This window comes from Nicotiana attenuata, unplaced genomic scaffold (assembly GCF_001879085.1).
Source record: "Nicotiana attenuata strain UT unplaced genomic scaffold, NIATTr2, whole genome shotgun sequence".
Taxonomy (NCBI): domain Eukaryota; kingdom Viridiplantae; phylum Streptophyta; class Magnoliopsida; order Solanales; family Solanaceae; genus Nicotiana; species Nicotiana attenuata.
This window is the reverse complement of record NW_017670959.1, coordinates 343941-366603: the sequence shown is the minus strand read 5'-3', so window position 1 is coordinate 366603 and position 22663 is coordinate 343941. Positions and strand designations below refer to the sequence as shown.

Genomic DNA, 22663 nt, shown 5'->3' with positions numbered 1-22663 from the left:
TCAATCCTCCTAGCAATGCTCACCACCTGCTGATAAGATATATCCATCTCTAACTCACGAGCCATGCTAGATCTGATGCTGGGAATAAGCCCCTCGATGAACCGGTGAACCTTCTCACGAACCGTAGAAACCAAAGCTAGTGCATGTCTAGCCAAGTCAATGTAACGGACAGCATACTCCGAGACAGTCATAGTACCCTGGCGCAAATGCTCAAACTCCGCGCGCCAGGCGTCCCTAAGACTCTGGGGGACATACTCCCTCGTGAACATATTTGAAAACTGAGCCCAAGTCAGGGAAGCTGCCTCATCCAGACTGTCTAACTCATAAGCACGCCACCACTGATAGGCCGCTCCTCGAAGCTGGAAAGTAGTGAAGGAAACCTCGCTCGATCCTGATATGCCCATAGTACGGAGAATACGGTAGCACTCCTCCAGAAATCCCAAGGCATCCTCTGATGCCAACCCACTGAATACAGGAGGATCATATTTCTTGAACCTCTCAAGTCTCCGCTGCTCATCCTCTGAAGCCGCTGCCCTGTCCTCGGGCTGAACTGGCACTACAGGTGGCGCAGGAATAACCCCTAGGACCTAATCAACATGCACTCGCTGCTCAGGAGTGCGGGCGGCGGGAGTCTGCGCTCCTCCCCCGGCCTGGGATGTGGCTGCAGCAAGGGGAAGCAACCCTGCCTGAGCCAAAGTGGTGTACATGCTCATAAACTGTGCCAAAGTCTCCTGGAGTGCTGGAGTAGTAGTGGCAGACGTATCAGGTGTCTGGACTCCGGCTGGTACTACTGGTGGTACCTCGGCGGCAGCTCGCGCGGGTGCTCTGTCCGCCCCACGAGCGCGTCCTCGGGCTCTACCCCGGCCCCGGCCCCGGCCTCTGACGGCTCCAGTAGGGGGCGCGGGTGACTGGTCATCTCGAGTAGCACGTGTCCTCACCATCTGTGAGAGAATAAAAAGACAGAAGTATAGAATTGGGATATCAAAAATCTCGCACGACAAGGAACTCAAATGAAGTGAAATTTTTCCTAACAGTTACATAGCCTCTCATAGATAAGTACAGACGTCTCCGTACCGATCAGCGAGACTCTACTAAACCGGCTTGTGATCCATGACTCCTATGAACCTAGAGCTCTGATACCAACTTGTCACGACCCCAGTTCTCCCTCCGTGAACTATCGTGACGGCACCTAGTCTCTACGACTAGGTAAGCCAAACAATGCGGAACATAAACTAGACTTGCAGAATAAATAGTCAAAAAGCCAAAAATAACTGAAGGAAACAATATTAAAATGCCGCTCGGCATAACACACAACTTCTCAGAATCTGATACACTATCCCAAAACCCGGAAACTCACGGATCCACAAGCTGTGATAACACTACATAGCTCTAATCTCCAGAATGTCTAACAATAATAGAAAAGTACAGAAGGGCTAAGTACTTAAAGCAGGAATAGAAGAGACTCCTCGGTCTGTGGACGCGGAAGATATACCTCGAAGTCCCGTAGAATCGCCTCGCCTCAAGAATGGTAAGCCTGAGTAGAGGTACCTGGATCTGCATATGAAAAACATGCGCAGGAAGGGCATGAGTACACCACAGCGGTACTCAGTAAGTGCCGAGCCTAACCTCGGTTGGGTAGTGATGAGGAAGTTCAGGGCCCTACTGAGGTGAAATAAGATAAAAGGTTTAACAGTGTAAAATAATAGTGTAACTAAATAACACAAGATATAAAGGACAGCAACAACTATCACAGAGGCAAGTAAAGCACGGTAAGAGAACACAACTCAACTCCAAGATAACAACCGGGGATCTCCCAGGATACCGTCCTGTAGTCCCCAAATATAAATATCATCTCCAGTGGATCTCCCGGGTGCAGTCCCGTAGTCCAACTCATAAATGTGCAGGGGGATCTCCCAGAATGAGATTCCGTAGTCCCAAAGTAAACATACAGGGAAGCTCCCGGGATACCGTCCCGTAGTCCCAAAGTAAAAGTGCAGGGGATCTCCCGGAATACCGTTCCGTAGTCCCAAAGTAAATACACAGCAACAACAAGAGTTCAATCCAATCAATTTCATATCAAAATGAAGCAGGTAATCCTAACCTAGCATGGTTCACGTAATACAATTAAGGCAGTTAACGCAATTAGAGCAATTTAGTCAAGTAGACATGCTTCTCTAAGCTACAGCAGGTTTAGTGTCCAAACAGTGTAAGCAAGAAAAGGAAGAACACAATTCAAGGCTATTTTTAATGAAAAACCGGATTTCCAACAATTAGCACAAGTACGCGCTCGTCGTCTCACGTACGAGGCATTTCAATTACCACAATATCAATCCTAAGGGAAAAGGTCCCCCAAACAAGGTTAGACAAGCCACTTACCTCGAATAAAGCTCAAATCAACCTGAAACTACGCTTTTGCCACGAGTATCCGACTCCAAATGGCCCAAATCTATTAAATTCATTTGCATAATGTAAATAACACTTCAAGTAACTAATTCTATAATTAAATTCTAAGTTAATGCGCGAAATTAGGTAAAATAACCAAAATGCTCCTCGGGCCCACGTCTCGGAATCGGGTGAAAGTTATATTTTCAGAATCCTCACACTCACACGAGTCTATTCATATAAGAATCTCTCAAATCGGATGTCAAAAACCCAATCTCTTGGTCTAAGAACTTTTCCCCAAATTTCTACCAAAATTTCGAAATTAAAGGATGAATTTAAGTGAAGATTCATGGAATTTAGTCTAAACCGAGTAAGAATCACTTACCCAAGTCGCCCAGGTGAAAATCCCTTCAAAAATCGTGATATCCCGAGCTCCCAAGTCCAAAATATGAGTTATGGTCTAAACCCTCGAATTTGGGTTTTAAATTCTGCCCAGGTCATTTGTGCATTGCGAACGCGGAAGGACTATCGCATTCACGAAGAAGGAACTGAAGCTGCCAAGAAAAAGACCATCGCGAATGCGGGATAATGGACGCGAACGCGGAGAGTAAAAAGCAGGGGCTTACGCAAACGCGGATGCTCTGACGCGAACGCGAAGGAGAAAATAGTCACAGCCCCTCGGCGCCAAATTCTACTATGCGAAACGCGAGGGGGTTGGGTGCAAATGCGAAGAAGGGGGGAAGGCAAACCTTCGCGAACGCGGGGGAGCTATACGCGAACGCGAAGAAGGATATCAACTGACATATTTTCTGCAATTCAACAACTTCTAAAAATGACCCGTTGAGCATCCGAAATACACCCGAGGCCCCCGGGACCTCAACCAAACCTACGAACATAACCCATAACATCATTCAAACTTGTTCCAACCTTCGAAACGCTCAAAACAACATCAAAACACCTATTTTTCATCGGATTTAACCTTAAGAATTTCAAAAACTCTAAAAACACATTTTCGATCAAAAAGCCTACCAAACCTCGTCCGAATGACCTGAAACTTTGCACGCACATCCCAAATGACATAACGGAACTACTGCAACTCTCGGAATTCCGTTCCGACCCTCGGATCAAAATCTCACTATCGAACCGGAATCTTCCAAAATTCAACCTTCGGCATTTCAAGCCTAAATTAGCTACAGACTTCCAAAATACAATCCGAACACGCCCCTAAACCCGAAATCACCTAACGGAGCTAACGGAACCATCGAATTTCCATTCCGAGATCGTCTTCACACTGTTCCGACTATGGTCAACTTTCCAACACTTAAGCTCTCATTTAGGGACTAAGTGTCCCAAAACTCTCTGAAACTCAAAACCGAACATCCCGGCAAATTGAAATAGCAGAACTAAACTTGGGGGAAGCAGTTAATAGGGAATCGGGGCGTAAATTCCAAAAACGACCGGCTGGGTCGTTACATCCCAGGATACCGTCCTGTAGTCCCAAATATAAATATCCAGTGGATCTCCCGGGATACCGTCCCGTAGTCCAACTCATAGTGCACGGGGATCTACCAGAGTCCGGTTCCGTAGTCCCAAATGTAAATACTTAGTACTGGGGGAATCTACCGGTGCAGTGTCGTAGTTCCAATGTAAAAGTGCAGGGAGATCTCCCGGAGTACAAATCCGTAGTCCCAAAGTAAACATACAGGGGGATCTCCCGGGATACCGTCCCGTAGTCCAAAGTAAATACATAGCAGCAACGCGAATAATACTCAATTCAATCAAATTTCACACCAAGGTAAAACAGGTATATCTAACCTAGCATGCTGCACATAATCCAAATAAGGCAGTTGAGAAATAAGCAATTAAGTCAATTAGACATGCTTCCCTAAGCTAACAGCAGGCTTAAATTGCAAATAGTATAAACAGGAAAGGAAACACAATTTTAGTTACTTAATGAAAACCGAATTTTCAACAATTAGCACAAGTACGCACTCATCACCTTATGTACAAGGCATTTCAAATATCAACCATACCAAATCCTAAGGGGAGTTTCCCCCACACAAGGTTAGGCAAGCCACTTACCTCAAACCGACTCAAAATCAACCCGAAACCACGTTCTTGCCACGAGTGCTCGACTCCAAATGGCCCAAATCTATTCAATTCAATTGCATAATATAAATATAACTTCAAGTAATTGATTCCTCAAATAAATTCTAAGCTAATACGCGAAATTAGGTAAAATGACCAAAACGCCCTCCGTGCCCACGTCTTGGAATCGGGTAAAATTTACATTTTTAGAATCCTCATACTCTCACGAGTCTAACCATATCAAAATTATCCAAATCCAATGTCAAATTCCCAATCAAAACTCGAAATTTAGGTCTAAGAACTATCTCCAACTTTTTTCCCAATTTTCATCCCAAATCCGATATTAAATGACAAAACTAAGATTAGATTAGAGGAATACAACTAGAAAGGGATTAGGAATCGTTATCCACTGTTTTCCTTGTATAAAATCTCCCAAAATCGCCCTCTCCCGAGCTCCAAATCAATTTTTCTAACTTTTGAAACTAAACCCTCGTTCTGCCCCTTTTCTGACCAGTGAAACCGCATTTGCGGCTCCTGCGAAGACCTGGTCGCATCTGCGACATCTCATTAAACGGGGCTTTCCGCACCTGCGACTGCCTCTCCGCAGATGCAGTGCCACTTCTGCGGTGCCCTTGACCGCATCTGCGGTCAACTCCCTTTTCGCCTCAAACCGCATCTGCGATACTTCAACCGCTTCTGCTGGCTCGCACCTGCGGTCCCCAAGCCGCAGGTGCGGTTATGACAGCAGACTAGCAGCTTCAGCTGTAAACTCTCAACTCCAAACTTCCCGTTAACCATCCGAAATTATCTCGAGGCCCCTAGGACCTCAACTAAAAGCACGAACAAGTCATATATCACTATCCAAACTTATACCAATCTTCAAAACACCTCAAACAACATCGAAACACTAAATCATCATCTAATTCAAGCCTAAGAATTCCAAAAACTTCCAAATTACCCTTTCGATCAAAAAGTCTATTAAACCTCGTCCGAATGACCTGAAATTTTGCACACACGTCACATTCAACACTACGTACTACTCCAACTTCCGGAATTCCATTTCGACTCTTAGATCAAAATCTCAGTATCGAACCGGAAACTTCAAAAATTAAACTTTCGGCATTTCAAGCCTAAATAAGCTACGGACCTCTAAAACACCATCCGAACACATTCCTAAACCCGAAATCACCCAACGGAGCTAACGGAACCAACAAAATTCCATTCCGAGGCCGTCTTTACACTGTTCCGACTACAGTCCAAATTCTAAAACTTAAGCTCTCATTTAGGGACTAAGTGTCCCAAAACTCTCCGAAACTCCAAATAAATCCTCCCGGCAACTCACAATAGCAGAAACAAACATGGGGAATACAGTTAATAGGCGATCGGGGCGTAAATTCTTAAAACGACCGTCCAGGTCGTTACAAAAGTATTGCATTGTTGCATATAAAGTTTGATGTTATAATAGATTTGTTAAGCGCAGATGGTTCGCTTGGTCATGTTTAGTGATCTGGTGCCGGTCACGGCTTGTGCAGAAAATGGGTTGTGACAAACTTATGTAACGCGTCACTAGGGTTTAAGAATTGTTAACTTATATATCCAGCATCCCTCTTGTGTTTTTGCCGATGTGGGACTCCGCCCCTCTTATGGACTCAGCACGTTGAACTCTGACCCATCACCGGCAAGGCTGACACAATAGTGGCTCTGATACCATCTGCAACAACCCAGCCCGCTAGTGATATTGTCCATTCTGGGCCTAAGCCCTCACGGGTTTAAAACGTGTCACTAGGGTTTAAGGCTTGTTAACTTATATACCCAGTACCCCTTTTGTGTTTTTGCCGATGTGGGACTCCGTCTAAAGTCTGGGGTGTTACATTGTATATCTCAAACAATGACACGACGCTAAAAGCTCATATATGGTCATGGATCGAGGCATATATACTAAACATTAACATAAATGAAACTTATGTAATGTCACAAAAAACAAAGAATTTAGACCCATCAGTGAAACAACGAAACAATTAGACTACTATCGAGACTTATAATCTAGTGGTATCAGTTATAGTCTTTCACACAATAAATGTTAATTCAATTCTCATTATTCTTTTTTCTCGTTACTCGACATAATAAAAGAAAGAGAAAAACAACTAGTACCTCATCAAGGGTCTAGTGTTAGAATGCCTACATACTTTTCTAGTATCTCATAATTATCCACCGAAAAAAACCCTGTAATGTTAGTAAATTTTAGGTAAATTCCACTAAACACCCTTCTAATACGACTTAATTACAGATACACCTCATGTACTCTTAAATCAAGCAATTACACCCCTATATTATGAAAATCTTATACAAATATTAGTTTAAATAACATTTTCATTTTACAAATATGTTAAGTGTTTATATATCTTCATTCAGTCAACTAGTCAACGAATGAAGATATATGTAAGGTAAAAACTTTAAATATTTCTTCCCGTGAGAAAGCAATTATCTTTCAAAAGAGCACATCTCATTAATTTATGACTTACTAATAATTCAACATCTTTGTTTGATTTGCTTCTATAGTTGAAACAAGCAAATTAGCAAGTTAATTACAAAGTATCAGATTTCTAAACTATAAAAGAGTAAATAGTAAAAGAGCTGCCATTTCTTACTTGGAAAGAAAATCAATATCATACTATTAGAAACATAGTAATAGAATATGAAATAGTTTGAAAATCTAATCAAGATTAAGTTTAAAGTAACAACTTAAGATTTAACACCAGAAACTACACCTCTGATAACTATATATATCCCTCCCTATATGTCATGATACTCACAACTCAAGAAAAAGAAACACCATTTGCAAAAAAAAAACAGAAGAAAATGGCTCCAATTTTGAATGGTGATGTAGACATTGTGATACCAACAATAAGAAGCTTGGACTTTTTGGAAAATTGGAGGTCATTCTTTGAGCCATACCATTTGATCATCATTCAAGATGGAGATCCTACCAAGGTGATTAAGGTCCCTCAGGGCTTCGATTATGAGCTCTACAATCGCGATGACATTAACCGAATTCTTGGTCCTAAGGCTAGCTGCATCTCTTTCAAGGATGGTGCTTGTCGTTGCTTCGGGTTCTTAGTTTCCAAGAAGAAGTTCATTTACACCATTGATGATGATTGCTTTGTAAGTAGCACTTTCTCTTATTGTTCATGTTTAATTTTCTTGCATACATGTTGATTTATTTGGGATATGAGATTGATTTTTTCGTCTTGTGATAAAGGTGGCAAAGGATCCAAGTGGGAAAGACATTGATGCATTGGCACAACATCTTGACAATCTGACGAAACCATCCACACCCTACTTCTTCAACACTCTGTATGATCCATACAGAGAAGGCGCTGATTTCGTTCGAGGGTATCCATTTAGCTTGAGGGAAGGTGTGCCAACAGCTGTTTCTCATGGCCTGTGGCTTAACATCCCTGATTATGATGCCCCTACTCAGCTTGTCAAGCCTCGCGAGCGTAATACCAGGTTAGTTTGTATGGAAAAAATTGAATGCATACATACTTTTCCTTAATTATACTAATAGCTTTCTAGTATTGGCTCAAACAGGTATGTGGATGCTGTGATGACAATCCCAAAAGGGACACTCTATCCCATGTGTGCTATGAATCTTGCATTTAACAGAGAACTTGTTGGCCCTGCTATGTATTTTGGGATTATGGGAGATGGCCAACCTCTTGGTAGATATGATGATATGTGGGCTGGTTGGTGTTCCAAGGTATGTTAATCTGTTTCTTGATTGTTTTGGTTTTAGCCCACGAGTTGTTGAAACAATCGTACATTATGTTTTAACGTAAATATGCTTAAAATTGCAGGTGGTGTGTGATCATTTGGGCTATGGAGTGAAGACAGGGTTGCCATATCTGTGGCACAGTAAGGCTAGCAATCCATTTGTGAATTTGAAGAAGGAATTCAAAGGGTTGTTTTGGCAAGAAGAGATGATTCCCTTCTTCCAATCTGTTGTCCTACCAAAGGAATGCACAAATGCTCAACAATGCTACCTTGAGCTGGCTAAGATGGTGAAGGAAAAGCTTGGTCCAATTGATCCCTATTTTCATAAATTTGCTGCTGCTATGGTCACTTGGATTGAGGCTTGGGAAGAATTCAATGCACCAGCAAAGGCTAAGATTGACTCTGTGAAATCTGCTTAGACACCAAAGTTCATTTAGTTTCTTGATGTTGTATCTTGAAACTTTATTGCTATCGCTTTGATTCAGTTCAGTTCTGTTTTTGTTTTTGTTTTTGAATAAAAAACCTTTTCTTAGTCAGTGTACTAGGAAATGAGTTTCAATAGCAGCAGGTTAGTTATAGGCTTGTAGCCATATTTACTTCTCCTGTTTTGCTTAAGAATAAACATTGAATTTGCTTTTTATGTCCAGGGTTTGATATATAGCATTATTCATAGCATGTCTTCAATCTTAAAAAAAAAAAAAAAAACAGTCTGGTGCACTAAGCTCCCGCTATACGCGCAGGGTCCGGGGAAGGGCTGGACCACAAGGGTCTATTGTACGCAGTCTTACCCTACATTTCTGCAAGAGGATGTTATCACCACTATAACCCGTGACCTCCTAGTCACATGGCAGCAACTTTACCAGTTACGCCAAAGCTCCTTGCCATGTTTTCAATCTACAGACTAAACAAATTGAGATTGCACAAAACATTTCCTAACCATTTTTTAAGTCTAAGGAGAAACATAAAAGATTCCATCATCGAAAATTGAAAATGAACATCAATTATATGAACAGTACCACCTAAACAATTGAAAGTTTTCTAAGTGAAAATGATTATTTCACTCGAAATACTCCTCAAACAAGTTTTTCAATATTTCAACTACCGAAATTCAGTATTTGCAAATATTAAACATCAATATAAAGGTCATGTTGGGAGTTGAAAAACCTCTTCAACTTGTTTTCCTGCTATCAAGAAAATGCCTTGTGAGAATGCTGATATAGTAATAGTTAAAAGAGCCATGAAAAGCAACCATAAACAAGTTATAGAATACCAACTCTTCCGTTTTGGCAGATTAACTGATGCCTTGAGATTACCTTCAACCATCCAAATTTCTCGATCTTTTGATTCTTTTTCAGTTGCAAAAGTAGAGGTTGATGAGCAAGAAATTAAGGAATCATTTCCATCCATTTGTTTAAGTAAACCAAGACAATCACTGCATATTTCCTCTTCACTAATACAACTTTTCTCATCATTTTCCTCGAACAGGCGTCTTCCTTTAAGTTTACCACTGGCTAAAGCAGTCTTTCTGTCCCTTAGTATTTCTTCAACAGCCAAATCATTCTTCTTCGCTTTCCAATTAAGCCTTTCTTCTAGTGGTGATTCGCTGTCCTGCAGTGAAGACATTAGACTTCTTGGAGAGTTTTCAAGAAGTTTAAAAATGTCCAGAGTAGAACTAGAAGAGTCTGATTTTGCAGAAATCTGAGGAAAATTCACTGATTTATAATTGGATTGCTTAAAACTGTCCCAATCTTTTTGAAGATTCATGCACTGTTTGTACAGTGCTTCATTTTCACTTTCTTTGTTTCCTCTTTTTGATCTTCTCATTATGACGGTTTGTTCTTTTCAACATGGCCAATTCTTGCTTTTTTTGTTGTTGTGGGGTTTCTATAGTTTTAACTTTAAAAAAGTTAGTTTTCCAAGAAAAGAAGGATTCTGCATGAAATTAAATCGGGATTTTAGGCTACTTAGCCACGATGCGTAATCATCCTGTCTTCTGGTTTTTGAAATTTGATTTTGTGTGATAAGAGTGGTTAAAATCTTTAATACTCCAAGTGTTAAACGGCTTTAGCGGTCGGTCTATTTCGAACTAATAACCTTTGGATGAAATCATAACTCACCCTCTACATTTGTCCTGCGTGTACATAGAGTTGCATCAAGTAGCAGCCTAATGCCCTGAAAACGACGGTATTTGGTCATGAGTATAGTATTACTTGTTACTAAGACTTTCTACATGTGTATAATTTCTTATTTTATCCTACTTTCTCTATTTGGGGAACTATCTATTGCTCGCAAGTATTGGACATACCAAGATTGATTAACCTTTTACTTTATCATATTATAGTTGAGAATAACATGTGAACAATACAATAAACAACTTCTTCGGAACATATAAAATCCTTCCAGGATGGTAAGATCTATCGAAGCAACAAAAATTAAAACTAACCAACTAGACAAAAACTTATGGTAAAAATTAGATTTAGTTACAGCTTATAACATAAATTTTGTCAAGTTGACCCTTCTTCCATTTCGTACTATACATATAATAGAGTACACGTCGACATTAAGACCTTTAAAAAATTAGATACGGTTTTTGGGTCATTCATATAGTTGAAATAATATGCACATTTCTCCCTTGTACAAAGCACACAAATTAAAATAACTCTAGATTGGTCTTAACATTGTTTTAAGTTACCACGCTTAAGAATGCTGTTGGTCACAATAGGTATTGTTAAAGTGTAAAACTATTTAGCTTTCACATTCCAACTAATAGCCCTTGGTTTACCAAGGAAGTTGTGATTGATAAAATTCTAACCGTACCACGATATTTACGTCAAATCATACAATGTACCATGATTAAGTATTTAATAAAGTAATAATATGTATTAAAGAATCATGATAAGGTGAAAGAAATCAATACACAAATATATTTTATGCATCTATTCATTCGGTATAAATATCGAGTGTGGATAAGTTTTTACCCGGTTGTAACTCTCTATAAGTAAAACGTGCATTTTTGTGATTTTGAGTCTTGCTGACATGTTTCACAGTAGGTATCAACCTGGAACTGTTGCATAAGAAAAGTAATTTATCTTATTTGGCACAATAACATAACCTTAGTCCATGTGATTAAACAATTTGGTACGTGATAGAGCCTTACTACCAAGTCCAGTTCCTGGTTGAGCTTACTAAGTGTTGGGCCTTTCCTTATTGGCCATCTTTCATTTTTACATTTCAGGGAACCGGTCCTTGTCCGGATAGTTTGAATTGTAGCCACATTCATTTGTACATATAAATAGAGTTAGTTGACTCTATTTTTAATTAATGGATCAATTTCTATTTACTCTGTCGTCTCTCAGTTCTTCTCTCTCACCGACTTAGGCGATTAGGGTTTTCTACTTGATCCAATTCTCAAATTCCTCGTTGATTTCATAGGTTAACATGGTATCAGAGCATCGATCCGAGTTGTCAGCAACGCTCTTTATCATTTCATTGGTTTAGTTTCTTTGGTTTCGTCAATCACGATCTTCCCCGATGATTTCGACGGTTCAGACAATGTTTGGGGTTTTCTGCAGATTTTGCCTCTACAAGATTAGGTTTCACTTTCCTTGAGTCCAATCAAGGAATTCCGGTAACATCTCTTCGATTCCTCACAGTAATTGATAGATTGTTCAAGTTTGTGCCCTAATTTTGAAAATTGTTCATATTTGTGTCTGATTTTCTGTGTACTTGATATGAAACATTGGGTTTAAGACTTTGTTGTATATGTCAAATAGTTTCAATCTCTATTTTCAACTTTGAATTGCATGCATGGCCCCAGACTCGACTGCTATCTCATCACCTACCTCTACTGCAATTCCCCTTAACACCTCACTTGATCCTTCTCATCCGTTGTATGTGCATGCATCAGATAATCCAGGAGTTACACTGGTAGTTGTCCCTTTCTCTGGTACTGGGTATGTATCTTGGAGAAAGAATGTTCTTATTGCTTTATCTGCTAAGAACAAAGCTTGGATGGTTAATGGGAGAATCACTCAGCCATCTCCTGACTCTTCTTTGTATGACCACTGGCTAAGATGCAATGACATGGTCTTTACATGGTTGAGTAATTAAGTGTGTAGGGATATTGCTGACAGTGTACTTCACTGTGACAGTGCAAGTGATCTTTGGAAGGATATAGAGGAGAGATATGGTCAATCTAATGCTAGTAGATATTATCAAATTCAAAGAGAAATTGGTGGAGTCTCTCAGGGTTCTAGTGACATTGCTAGTTATTACACTAGGTTAAGAAAATTGTGGGATGAGTTAAAAACTACTTCATTTGGGCAAGCTTGTACCTGTAGAGCGGAACCACAGTGCAGAGAAGGATAATGGCTCATTCATTTTCTTACTGGGTTGAATGAAACATACTCCAATGTTAGAAGTAACATCCTCATAATGATTCCTGTGCCTTCTTTGAGTAAAGCCTATTCAATGTTACTACATGATAAGAGTCAAAGGGAAATTCAAGCTTCAGGATCTTCATTTCTTTCTGAATCAACTTCCTTTCATGCCAAATCCACTCCTGTTCAAAACACTTCAACAAACAAGTCTTACTCTCAGAAAATCAGTTTTGATAATAAAAGGTCAAACATTATGTGCAAATACTGTAGAAAACCTGGTCATTCTGTTGACGGGTGTTATAGGCTGCACGGGTTCCCTCCCGACTTCAAATTACCAAAGGGCAGAAGGTTGTAGCCGGTGTTCAGCTTGATGACCCTAGAACTGATTCCTTTTCAGCTCCTGAAGCTCTACCTGGAAGTCCAGTCCATGGGTTCAGTAAAGAGCAGTATCAACATCTCATGAGTCTATTCCAACAGTCTCATGAATCTGCTGCAACTCAGGATCCCAGCATTGCCTCTTCTACTGTGGGAGCATTTGCAGGTGTGTTTTGTAGTTTTGTTGTGTATTCTGTTGCTTTATGTTGTGTTTCTCAATTAAAGTAATACTTGGATTCTAGATTCATGAGCTACCAACCATATGACCCCACATAAAGAACTCCTACACAATATTCAACCATTACTTTGTCCTTACCTAGTAACACTACCAAATAGTTACAAAGTAAAAGTCAATTGCATTGTTCTTTGAAACTGTGTAATGATTCATTTTAGCAAATGTTCTTTTAGTTCCTTCCTTTCAATTCAATTTGATTTATGTGCCACAGTTAGTTGATCAATTTCAATGTACAACCCTCTTTACCAATATCTCTTGTTGTATACAGGCCCCTTCTCTGAAGAGGCCACTGGAAATTGGTAGAGCTGCTAATGGATTGTATATCATTCATTCAGATCTTATTATGGGACAGTCTATTTCATCTGTAAATACCACATCAGCTATATCTTCATCTCTTAAATGTGATTACAGTGCTTGTACAACTACTTGTAATCATGTTTCTTCTATCAATAAAGTTGATCCTTTCTGTCATTTAATAGAAGGAAATCTATTTCAGTTCTTTTTGATAAATTGTCTTCAAAACAATCCTTTATTTGTCCCGTTTGTCCCTTAGCTAGGTAAGGACATATAATGGGTTTAGGTATTTCTTGACTACTTTTGATGATTTTTCAAGAGTGACATGGACACACTTACTTTCTTGTAAGAGTAATGCTTTTTCTATTATCAAAGCTTTTGTTTCCATGGTCCAGAATCATTTTAACTCTAAAGTTCAAACAATTAGGTCTGATAATACATTTGAGCTAGGCTCTAGTGCTCAAATCTCATCCTATTTTGCTGATTCTGGGATTTTTCACCAAACCACAATTCCCCACACTCCTCAACAAAATGTGGTTGTTGAGAGGAAACACAAACATCTCTTGGAAACATCAAGAGCACTTTTATTTCAATCTAAACTACCCGTCAAATATTGGGGTGATTATGTGCTTACTGCTACCTACCTGATCAACAGGTTTTCCTCTAGTGTTTTACACAACTTGTCACCTTTTGAGAAATTTCATGGTCATCCTCCTACATATTCTCATCTAAGAACCTTTGGTTGTCTTTGATTTGCTACCTTGCCAAAGGTGGGTAGGGATAAATTCCAACCTAGAGCATCTCCATGTGTTTTTCTAGGTTATCCTTTAGGAAAGAAAGAGTATAAGTTGCTTAATCTTACATCTCAATCCATCCTATTTTCTAGGGATGTCATTTTTCATGAGCATATTTTCCCATATCATTCTTCATCTCTTCATCCTGCTTTTCCCATTTCACCTGATCCCTTTACAGATATTTTCTCTACTGCTACAACTCTTGCATCTTCACCTGTTCAGGTTCTTCAACCTGCTTCACCAGTGGCTTCTTCTCCTCATGCTCCTCATTCCTCTTCTCCTACCCTTTCTACTGTTCCCTTTACTGTACCCCCTAGGATATCCACTAGAGAATCTAACACACCTACCTATCTTCAAGACTATGTCTACTACACAACCATTCCCACTTTTCCTGTGAATTCCAAGGTTACCTCTACTGAGATTCATATGCATGAACCTCAGTTTTACCGTCAAGCAGCACCTCATCCTGCTTGGCAGGATGCTATGGTTAAATAATTTCATGCCTTGGAGGCAAATCAGACTTGGGACATTGTTCATTTGTCTCCAGGAAAGAAGGCCATACAATGCAAATGGGTATATAAAATCAAACAAAGGTCTGATGGTTTAATTGAGAGATATAATGCAAGATTAGTAATTAGAGGTGATTCTCAGAAAGAGGGCATAGACTATTTTGAAACTTTCATTCCAGTTGTCAAGATCACAACTGTCAAGTGCTTTCTCACCTTAGCAGTCAAGCATGGTTGGGCAGTCCACTAATTGGATGTCAACAATGCTTTCCTGCATGGTGATCTCCATGAAGAGGTGTACATGAAAATCCCTTTGGGCTTGACCATTGCTCCTTTTTCCTATGATCCTCCTTTGGCTTGCAAATTGAAGAAATCCCTCTATGGTCTAAAGTAGGATTCTAGACAATGGTTTGCAAAGCTCTCCCAGTCTCTCCTTTCCAGAGGTTACTCCCTTGCAAGAATGACTCCTCTTTATTCACCAAAATCACTGCCTCCTCCATTATTATTTTGGTAGTGTATGTGGATGATATACTTTTAGCTGGTGATAATGGTCAAGAAATTGCAGATTTGAAAGCCTTTTTAGATCAAAAATTCAGAATCAAATATCTTGGTTCTGTTCATTATTTCCTTGGCCTTGAGGTCTCTTTGGTAGAAGGTGGTTATGTAGTACATCAACACAAGTACACAAAGGATATCCTATCTGAATTTCACTATCAAGATGCCAAGCCTGTTACTACTCCTCCTGATCCCCAAAACAAGCTCCATATTGATTCTGGTGATCCCATTTCTGATCCTTCTATCTATAGATTGTTGATTGGCAAGTTGAACTTCTTGCAGCACACAAGGCCTGACATCTCTTTCTCTGTTCAACATTTGAGCCAGTTTCTGGTATCTCCTAAAGTTCCTCATATGTTAGTTGCACTACATGTTCTCAGATACCTTGCTAATGACCCTGCTCAGGGTATTTTACTCAGCAGCTCTTCTAATTTCACCCTTAATGCTAACTCTGATTCCGACTGTGTTGCCTGCCCTATCTCAAGGAGACCTATTACTGGATATTATATTCTTCTTGGTGATTCTCCTGTTTCTTGGAAGTCCAAGAAACAACCTACTGTTTCCTTAAGCTCTGCTGAAGCAGAATATAGAGCTTTGAGACAGGTGGTTGCTGAGGTTTCCTGGCTGCTTAGGCTTCTTGCTGATATAGGTTTGTCTATTACTTCTCATGTTTCTATTTTTGTGATAGTCAAGCTGCTGTACATATTGCCAGAAATCCCGTTCTCCATGAGCGCACCAAACATATTGAAGTGGATTGTCATTATGTTAGGAATGTTCTTTCTTCTAGGGTGATTTCTTTTCAGCATGTGCATACTTCTGCCCAACTAGCTGATATGCTTACCAAAGCCTTAACTGGTGTTCCTCATCACAGACTTTTATGCAAGCTTGGTGTTCAATCACCCTCAAGCTTGGGGGGGGGGGGGTTATAGAGCCTTAATACCAAGTCCAGTTCCTGGTTGAGCTTACTAATGTTGGGCCTTTCCTTATTGGGCCATCTTTCATTTTTACATTTCAGTGAACCGGCCCTTGTCCGGATAGTTTTAGTTTTAGCCACATTCATTTGTATATATAAATAGAGTTAGTTGACTCTATTTTTAATTAATGGTCAATTTCTATTTAATCCGTCGTCTCTTAGTTCTTCTCTCTCACCGACTTAGGCAATTAAGGTTTTCTACTTGATCCAATTCTCAAATTCCTCGTTGATTTCATAGGTTAACAGTACGTGTGAACAATTCCTCTATTTTTTTAAGACTTAACGGTCAACGTATCTTTGAAAATATAGTTATTTCTATGGTTTTTAAAAGTAGTTGTGAATAAAATAACAACGTAAAAATCTTAAAATTATCAATCTTATGAAGAAATACAATTATCCAATCATGAACGGAAAAATAAATGTCAGTAAAATTTAATAACTTTAGCCATTTTCATTAGATTAATTATGCGACTATTGCACTTCAAGTTCCTTGAACATTTCTAGTTTCCCAACATATTGTTTATGAATGGAAATGAATCCACCCCCTCCTTCTGGATTTTCATTCGTTTAACATTCTTTCTACTTCACCTGAATTATCTGTTACGAGAAAAGATACCAAAAGCAGCATAAAAACGGAGGTCCTCTTCTTGTATAGAAGCATTGACCATGCCTACTAATCTAAAGCAAGATTATGACCAAAACCTTGGTAAGTTATTCAGTTAATTTCATCATGATTAACGTAGTAAACTCCATATATTATATATATAGTTGGAGTATACGAACCTATTCATTTATTTAAGTTGGGCTTCAGGTTTGAAGATGTTATTATGTCATGTAGAAGAAGAAGAAGACGAAGAAATTGCACAACATGTTATTTTAACAAGATGTCAGATGCTCATTCCCATGTTTGCCAGGTACTATATAGTATCAAGCTTCGCTCTCTACTTTGTTTTCCTACCAAATAATAACAAAGAAAAAACATAACTCGATGGTTGTATACAACGGTGGCAAATGAGCTGGTCGGTTCGGATATGGTCAGATCGAAAACGTGTAAGAAAAAAACTAATAAAAATATCGACCCGACCTATTTTTAATACGGCTAGAAAATGGGTTAACTAACGGATAATATGGATATTCATATTGTCTATGATTTCTTGAATATAATCAGTGATCACTTTTGGGAGAATTTCTAATCTCCCAAACTTGATGAACACCAAATTAATGCCTTTGCAAATTTATAAGTCAAACCCATGGGTTACCCATGGGTTATCCATTTTTAAGTGAATATAAGATGTGGAAGAAATACTAATTCTTTTTTTGGGTACATTTATTATTTTATTTTGTTGCGAAAACATCTCTATAATCTCTCTCTATTTGTTACACTTTTGTTTTTTGGTTCCTAAATTGGTGTCTAATATCTGTCTTGAGACTCAACTAATCAACCGATTTTGTATAAAAACGTTCCTAGCCACTATGGGTGAAGCACTTCTTACCAAAATGATCTTGAGTAAATATTTACATCAAACCAATAAATATATGACACATGTCTTTACAGTTTTTGTTAAATCACTAAACTATAATTACATAATACACTTTCTCTTCTTAATTTCTCACTTTACCATGATATAAGATCTAATATAAACATCCGGTAAATTGTTACAATTTTCAACTCGAACCTTTTGTTAGGATGAAATATTAATTTACAAGTTCGACTCGGCATAGAGTGCAACTTTGAGAAATATAATATAACATCAATCAAGAAAACACCACTGAAGAATATCCCGTTTGACCACAAATTTTGGCTCAAATATTTGAAAAATTATTTAAAATAAGTATCAATTTATCAACTTGACACATTGTTTAAAGTTCAAAATATGATTTGAAGTTTGAAACATAAGCTTTTGGATTAATTTGGTAAACTTTTAGAAATTAAAAAATACTAGATTAATTTCATTCTTTTAAAATTATATATTTCCTTAAAAAAACAGTAGTAATAAATTGCTTAAAACTTTTCTCATATCAAAAGTTTAAGAAAATTAAATCTTGAAATATTTGTTACTTAAAAGTTATTGAGAAGAAAGGTGTAGAGTGAGAAGTCGTAATTTATAGGAGTACTAATTAAAATTTTCACAGTTTTACTTTGACTTCATTATTTGACCAAACAGAAAGCAAAACCAAAGAGAAGAAAACAGAGACGCTACGAAGTTGAACCCTTTATTCTTCTGCAAACAAGCTCAGTTCTTCTTGTGTATGCTTTCTTTCCACTACTTCGTCGTCTTCGTTTTTCTTTCTTTTTTTCCAATTTTCCTTCTTTCAACAACCCGACCCGGATGTTTTTTGAGCTGAGTGTGGGGGTTGCGGGTCGGGGAGTTTCTGTTTGTTATTGCGTGTGTTCTTTATGCAATTACATAACAGATTCGACTTGGTTTTGAGGTTAGAATTTGCTGTTATTGCTTTATACTTTGAGTAATGCTACTTTTTTCAGGCTGCAATTGGGACAAATGGGAACAGAAGGTGAACAATTGACGGAGCAGGAAACGGCCATTTATGATCGTCAAATTAGGGTTTGGGGTGTTGATGCTCAGAGAAGGTAAACATCAATATGACGCGCCACGAACAGATAGCTGTTTAACATGTACATCCACTTGCTGAGTAAAAAAGAAAGAAATATACATCGACTTAAACACATAAATTTGTATACCAGTTTTTTATTTGGAAATAAAGAAAATAAGTAGTAGAACATCTCTATTTGTTCAATTTGGATTTCAATCTGTATTATGTGTTGTTTTGCTTCAGGCTCAGCAAATCTCATGTATTTGTCAGTGGACTGAAAGGAACTTGTGTTGAGGTAGCTTTTCTACTTTTTGAACTCTTTTTGTTGTTGATATTTTTTAGCACTCTGTTTATTCAGCAACGCTCAACAGAACTTTTTAATCATTAATTATAGTATTGTCTCTTTGAATTGGGACTGTTATGTGATAATTCACCAAGCTATATAAATATTACACGTCATGATTATTGGCACCTTGATAGGATATGTTCCTATTGAACATCTAGACTACCAGTTGCTAAAATTAATTTTGAGTAGCTTCTTGTACTTGTTCTATCTTATTTTTTTCTTCATGTTTTGTTTAATTATTTACCTTTTTTCCCAGTTCTGCAAGAATATTGTTTTAGCTGGAGTAGGTAGTTTGACGCTAAATGATGATCGCTTGGTAACAGAAGAGCTATTATTAGCTAATTTCTTAATTCCTCGCGATGAAAATGTATTCCCTGGGAAGTCCATTGCTGAGCTTTGCTGTGATTCATTGAAGGATTTCAACCCTATGGTTTCTGTTTCGGTAGAGAAAGGTTGGTTTTTTTTTTCAAATGAACTATTAGTTTGCTTCTTTCCTCTAACTCATGCAAAATTTTGTATTTCCATTGCTGTTCCTTGATCTGGACATTGCTTCTCAAGTTGAATGCAGGATGAAAGGAAGATAGTAAGTTGGTGGGATAAAAACGGAAGCAAGAAATTAGAAATAATTAAGCACAGCAGCATCACAGTTTCACTAGCATCATCTGTTAAAAAGAATGTGGAGGATATTTTGATAAGTATACTCAGTTTCAAGGGAAAAGCTTAGGATGTCTCACAAAAAAAAAAAAAGAATTGGTTTCTTGTTAACTTTGTTTGACATTTTGCAGAATAAGCATTTGCATTTCTTGATTCGCTGTCGTGGTGCATCAGGAAGTTTTTTACGCAGTGTTGTAAACTTAGGCTCTAGAATATTTTGACAAACGACCATAGTCACCTGAATCTAGATCAGCTCAATGTGAACCAAAGAAAATTCTCACTATCAACCAACTTTGCCGCAGCTGTCTGGTTGTTCATCTAATTGCTTACTTTATTATAGTGATTTTCCTTTAAGCTGACCACTGAATGAGGCTGTAAGCTGTTAGATAACTCATTCAATAATTGCAAATCCTATAATATAACAAGCTTGTTATCATGTTATTTTTTAGCTTGACTTCCTGATGTACTTGTTTTTGGCATTTCGTTATCTGTTAAGTAACTTTGTCTATTTAATGTCAAATTCAATTTTTCTGTTGTCAAAGCTGTTGAATTTAATTTCTCATGTGACTTTTATACTATATTTTTCAGGCGCTCTCTCCAATTTTGACGCTGATTTCTTTCAGAAGTTTGATGTAGTTGTTGTTAGCTGTTGCTCCCTTTTGACGAAAGTAAAATTATCTGTTTTAACTTCTGTCTAATAAAATTATCACATTCCTTCCTAACTGGTACCTTTCAGGAAATACTGACAATAGTTGTTTTGGTAATGTTTCCTCTTGCAGAAATCAGTAAATGCTAAGTGTCACAAGTCGCCAAAGCGTGTTGCATTTTACAGCGTAGAATGCCGAGACTCCTGTGGTGAGATATTTGTTGACTTGCAGAATTACAGCTACTGTAAGGTTATAACCAACTCATTTCTTTGTTTATTCCTCTTTATTCTGCTGGATTATATCCTTTTCTCTCTTAAATGCAATTTTTCCTCCCTAAATGATGAAGGTAAAGTCACTGATCTTTTTTCCCTTATTGTCCACTTGGTCTATGTCTTTTTCATATCAAAAGAAATAGGACCATAAGGCCTTCGGTAAATTCTTTCTGTTACTTTTGCAGAAAAAAAATGAAGAGACAATGGAATGCACATTGCAGTATCCAAGTTTTGAGGTATAACTTCATTGAAGCATAAACTAATAACATTTGTTTTATTTAGCCATAATAATATATCGCTAACTTGTTCCACTGTTGAACCTATATATATCTTTCTATTTATGATAAATATCTTTAGGTTAAATAAATTTGAAGTCTTTAGTCAGCAAAAGCTTAGTCCAATTGAAAGTTAAAACTGAAATAAATTCTCAGTGAGGTCAATCTTAGAAAAAATTTCAACTCAAGGTTGTAACATCTCTGTGTCTAGTAGAAAGTATATCATGACTATCAAAGATCGGAGACAATATAGTAGTTCCAACAAACAAATGATAGTTTATTTCGTATTACAAGCTTATAGCATGCATGTTTCACCTTCTGAACATAGAGCCTGCTGTTTGTGTTTCCATTTCTTAATTCACTTTTTACCTTGTTTTAGTGCATTTAGAAGTACTTGATGGTCAGCTTAACTTTGTATGTGGTATTTGTGTAGCTTGTAAAAGTATATGGCAGCTTTTAATTGTAGACGATTTTTGCCTAAGTGATTGTCCATATTGTGCAAGTCTATGATTCAGAGTAACAAGAATAGAAAGCACAGAGATGATCTCCTTACATACCACATCCTTCTGAATGTGTTGTCAATGCCATTGAGGAATTATCAAAACTTGCTTCCTGTGGTTTCTTTTGCACCTTGTCTCCCGTCATTGCCTTTTCTATACTACCCATTCCCAGCATGGGTTACAGCTTTGATGACTTGTTTATTACCAGTCTCAGCACGGATATAGTTCATATTTCCAGTTCTAGTTTAAATTCAGACACATTTGGTTGCATCTAGATTAGAAATTCTGTTGAGTATTAATCTTCCTAAAAGTAAACTAGGACAGAAATGCAGAAACTTTTTGAATAAATTAACATGCAATTCTGAAGTCATAATATCGTCACAAGGTACTGAGAAATACCTAAATTACCTTACACGATAATATTTTCTACACACTGAAGAATCCTTTTTGAACCCTTTCACAACAAAATGTACACTAAAGAATCCCTTTCATACCCCGTTAACAAAAATATCCAATGAAAAGCTTGACTTCATCATTACTCGTTTTTTTAAGTCCATAGGGTTTCCTATGTTGCAGAGTATTACCACAATTGCCCTAAGATTAATATTTACAGGAAGCCATTGCAGTCCCCTGGAGATCACTACCCAAGAGGATGTCAAAGCTATACTTTGCAATGAGAGGTAATTGTATTGCTCAGTTTCTTGTAATTTCTTATGCAGCTATTGTGATGGGTTGTCTATTGCAGTGACTTCTTATCTGAAATTTGCTAAATGTGACTTGATATTCAGCTTTCCATAAAGGAGAGTTATCTGAGTCAGAACTATGATGATTTGCTTAATTTCTGAAAACTTTTGCTTGTCCATAGATCAGAAATACATAAAGTAAGGACCAATCATATACATCTGAGAAGTGCGCCTATAGGAAATGTTAATCTCCAGCATGCAGTAATGTTAGCATAATCATGTCCCCCCTCTCTTATCTCCCGCCTCTGGGAAATACATATGGAAAACGTTTATCTCCAGCAGGCAGTATGTTAGCCTGGTCGTGGATCCCCCCTTCCC

The 22663-nt window shown here is 38.1% G+C and overlaps 4 protein-coding genes across 6 annotated transcripts in view; 3 read left to right on the top strand and 1 right to left on the bottom strand.

The window, feature by feature from the left end:
• The first annotated feature begins 7287 nt into the window (after positions 1-7287).
• Positions 7288-8914, top strand: LOC109244811 (alpha-1,4-glucan-protein synthase [UDP-forming]-like). The gene is made up of 4 exons (XM_019411960.1): positions 7288-7632; positions 7730-7980; positions 8062-8230; positions 8328-8914. The coding sequence occupies exons 1-4, from the start codon at positions 7330-7332 to the stop codon at positions 8661-8663; spliced, it is 1059 nt and encodes a 352-aa protein (XP_019267505.1). The 5' UTR covers positions 7288-7329; the 3' UTR covers positions 8664-8914.
• A 310-nt stretch (positions 8915-9224) lies between these two features.
• LOC109244810 lies at positions 9225-10095 on the bottom strand. 3 transcript variants are annotated; one of them, XM_019411959.1, is made up of 2 exons: positions 9558-10095; positions 9225-9425 (listed from the first exon to the last, which is right to left on the bottom strand). In XM_019411959.1, exons 1-2 carry the CDS (start codon positions 10066-10068, stop codon positions 9388-9390), a joined length of 549 nt encoding a protein of 182 aa, XP_019267504.1. In that variant the 5' UTR covers positions 10069-10095; the 3' UTR covers positions 9225-9387. The 3 variants fall into 3 exon arrangements, with proteins under 3 accessions (XP_019267504.1, XP_019267502.1, XP_019267503.1); XM_019411957.1 differs by having other exon boundaries at positions 9519-10094; XM_019411958.1 differs by having other exon boundaries at positions 9515-10093.
• Positions 10096-15232: 5137 nt separating this feature from the next.
• LOC109244809 (uncharacterized mitochondrial protein AtMg00810-like) lies at positions 15233-16174 on the top strand. The gene has a single exon (XM_019411956.1). It carries the CDS (start codon positions 15233-15235, stop codon positions 16172-16174), a length of 942 nt encoding a protein of 313 aa, XP_019267501.1.
• A 2319-nt stretch (positions 16175-18493) lies between these two features.
• LOC109244816 (SUMO-activating enzyme subunit 1B-1-like) overlaps positions 18494-22663 on the top strand; it is a 5204-nt gene continuing 1034 nt past the window's right edge. The window contains exons 1-8 of the mRNA XM_019411967.1: positions 18494-18603; positions 18841-18945; positions 19152-19203; positions 19511-19706; positions 20497-20576; positions 20688-20804; positions 21013-21063; positions 22216-22282. Of these exons, the coding sequence (XP_019267512.1) occupies positions 18857-18945; positions 19152-19203; positions 19511-19706; positions 20497-20576; positions 20688-20804; positions 21013-21063; positions 22216-22282 (652 nt within the window). The 5' untranslated portion in view covers positions 18494-18603; positions 18841-18856. The remainder of the gene's footprint in view (positions 18604-18840; positions 18946-19151; positions 19204-19510; positions 19707-20496; positions 20577-20687; positions 20805-21012; positions 21064-22215; positions 22283-22663) is intronic.

What these genes read in the sequence shown, in the direction of transcription:
- LOC109244811 (XM_019411960.1), top strand. Translation starts at nt 7,330, where the DNA reads ATGGCTCCAATTTTGAATGGTGATGTAGACATTGTGATACCAACAATA. An exon ending in CCATTGATGATGATTGCTTT is followed by an intron (nt 7,633 to 7,729) that starts GTAAGTAGCACT and finishes CTTGTGATAAAG; the next exon opens with GTGGCAAAGGATCCAAGTGG. An exon ending in CCTCGCGAGCGTAATACCAG is followed by an intron (nt 7,981 to 8,061) that starts GTTAGTTTGTAT and finishes TGGCTCAAACAG; the next exon opens with GTATGTGGATGCTGTGATGA.
- LOC109244810 (XM_019411957.1), bottom strand. Translation starts at nt 10,068, where the DNA reads ATGAGAAGATCAAAAAGAGGAAACAAAGAAAGTGAAAATGAAGCACTG. An exon ending in TAATCTGCCAAAACGGAAGA is followed by an intron (nt 9,426 to 9,518) that starts GTTGGTATTCTA and finishes TCTTGATAGCAG; the next exon opens with GAAAACAAGTTGAAGAGGTT.
- LOC109244809 (XM_019411956.1), top strand. Translation starts at nt 15,233, where the DNA reads ATGGTTTGCAAAGCTCTCCCAGTCTCTCCTTTCCAGAGGTTACTCCCT.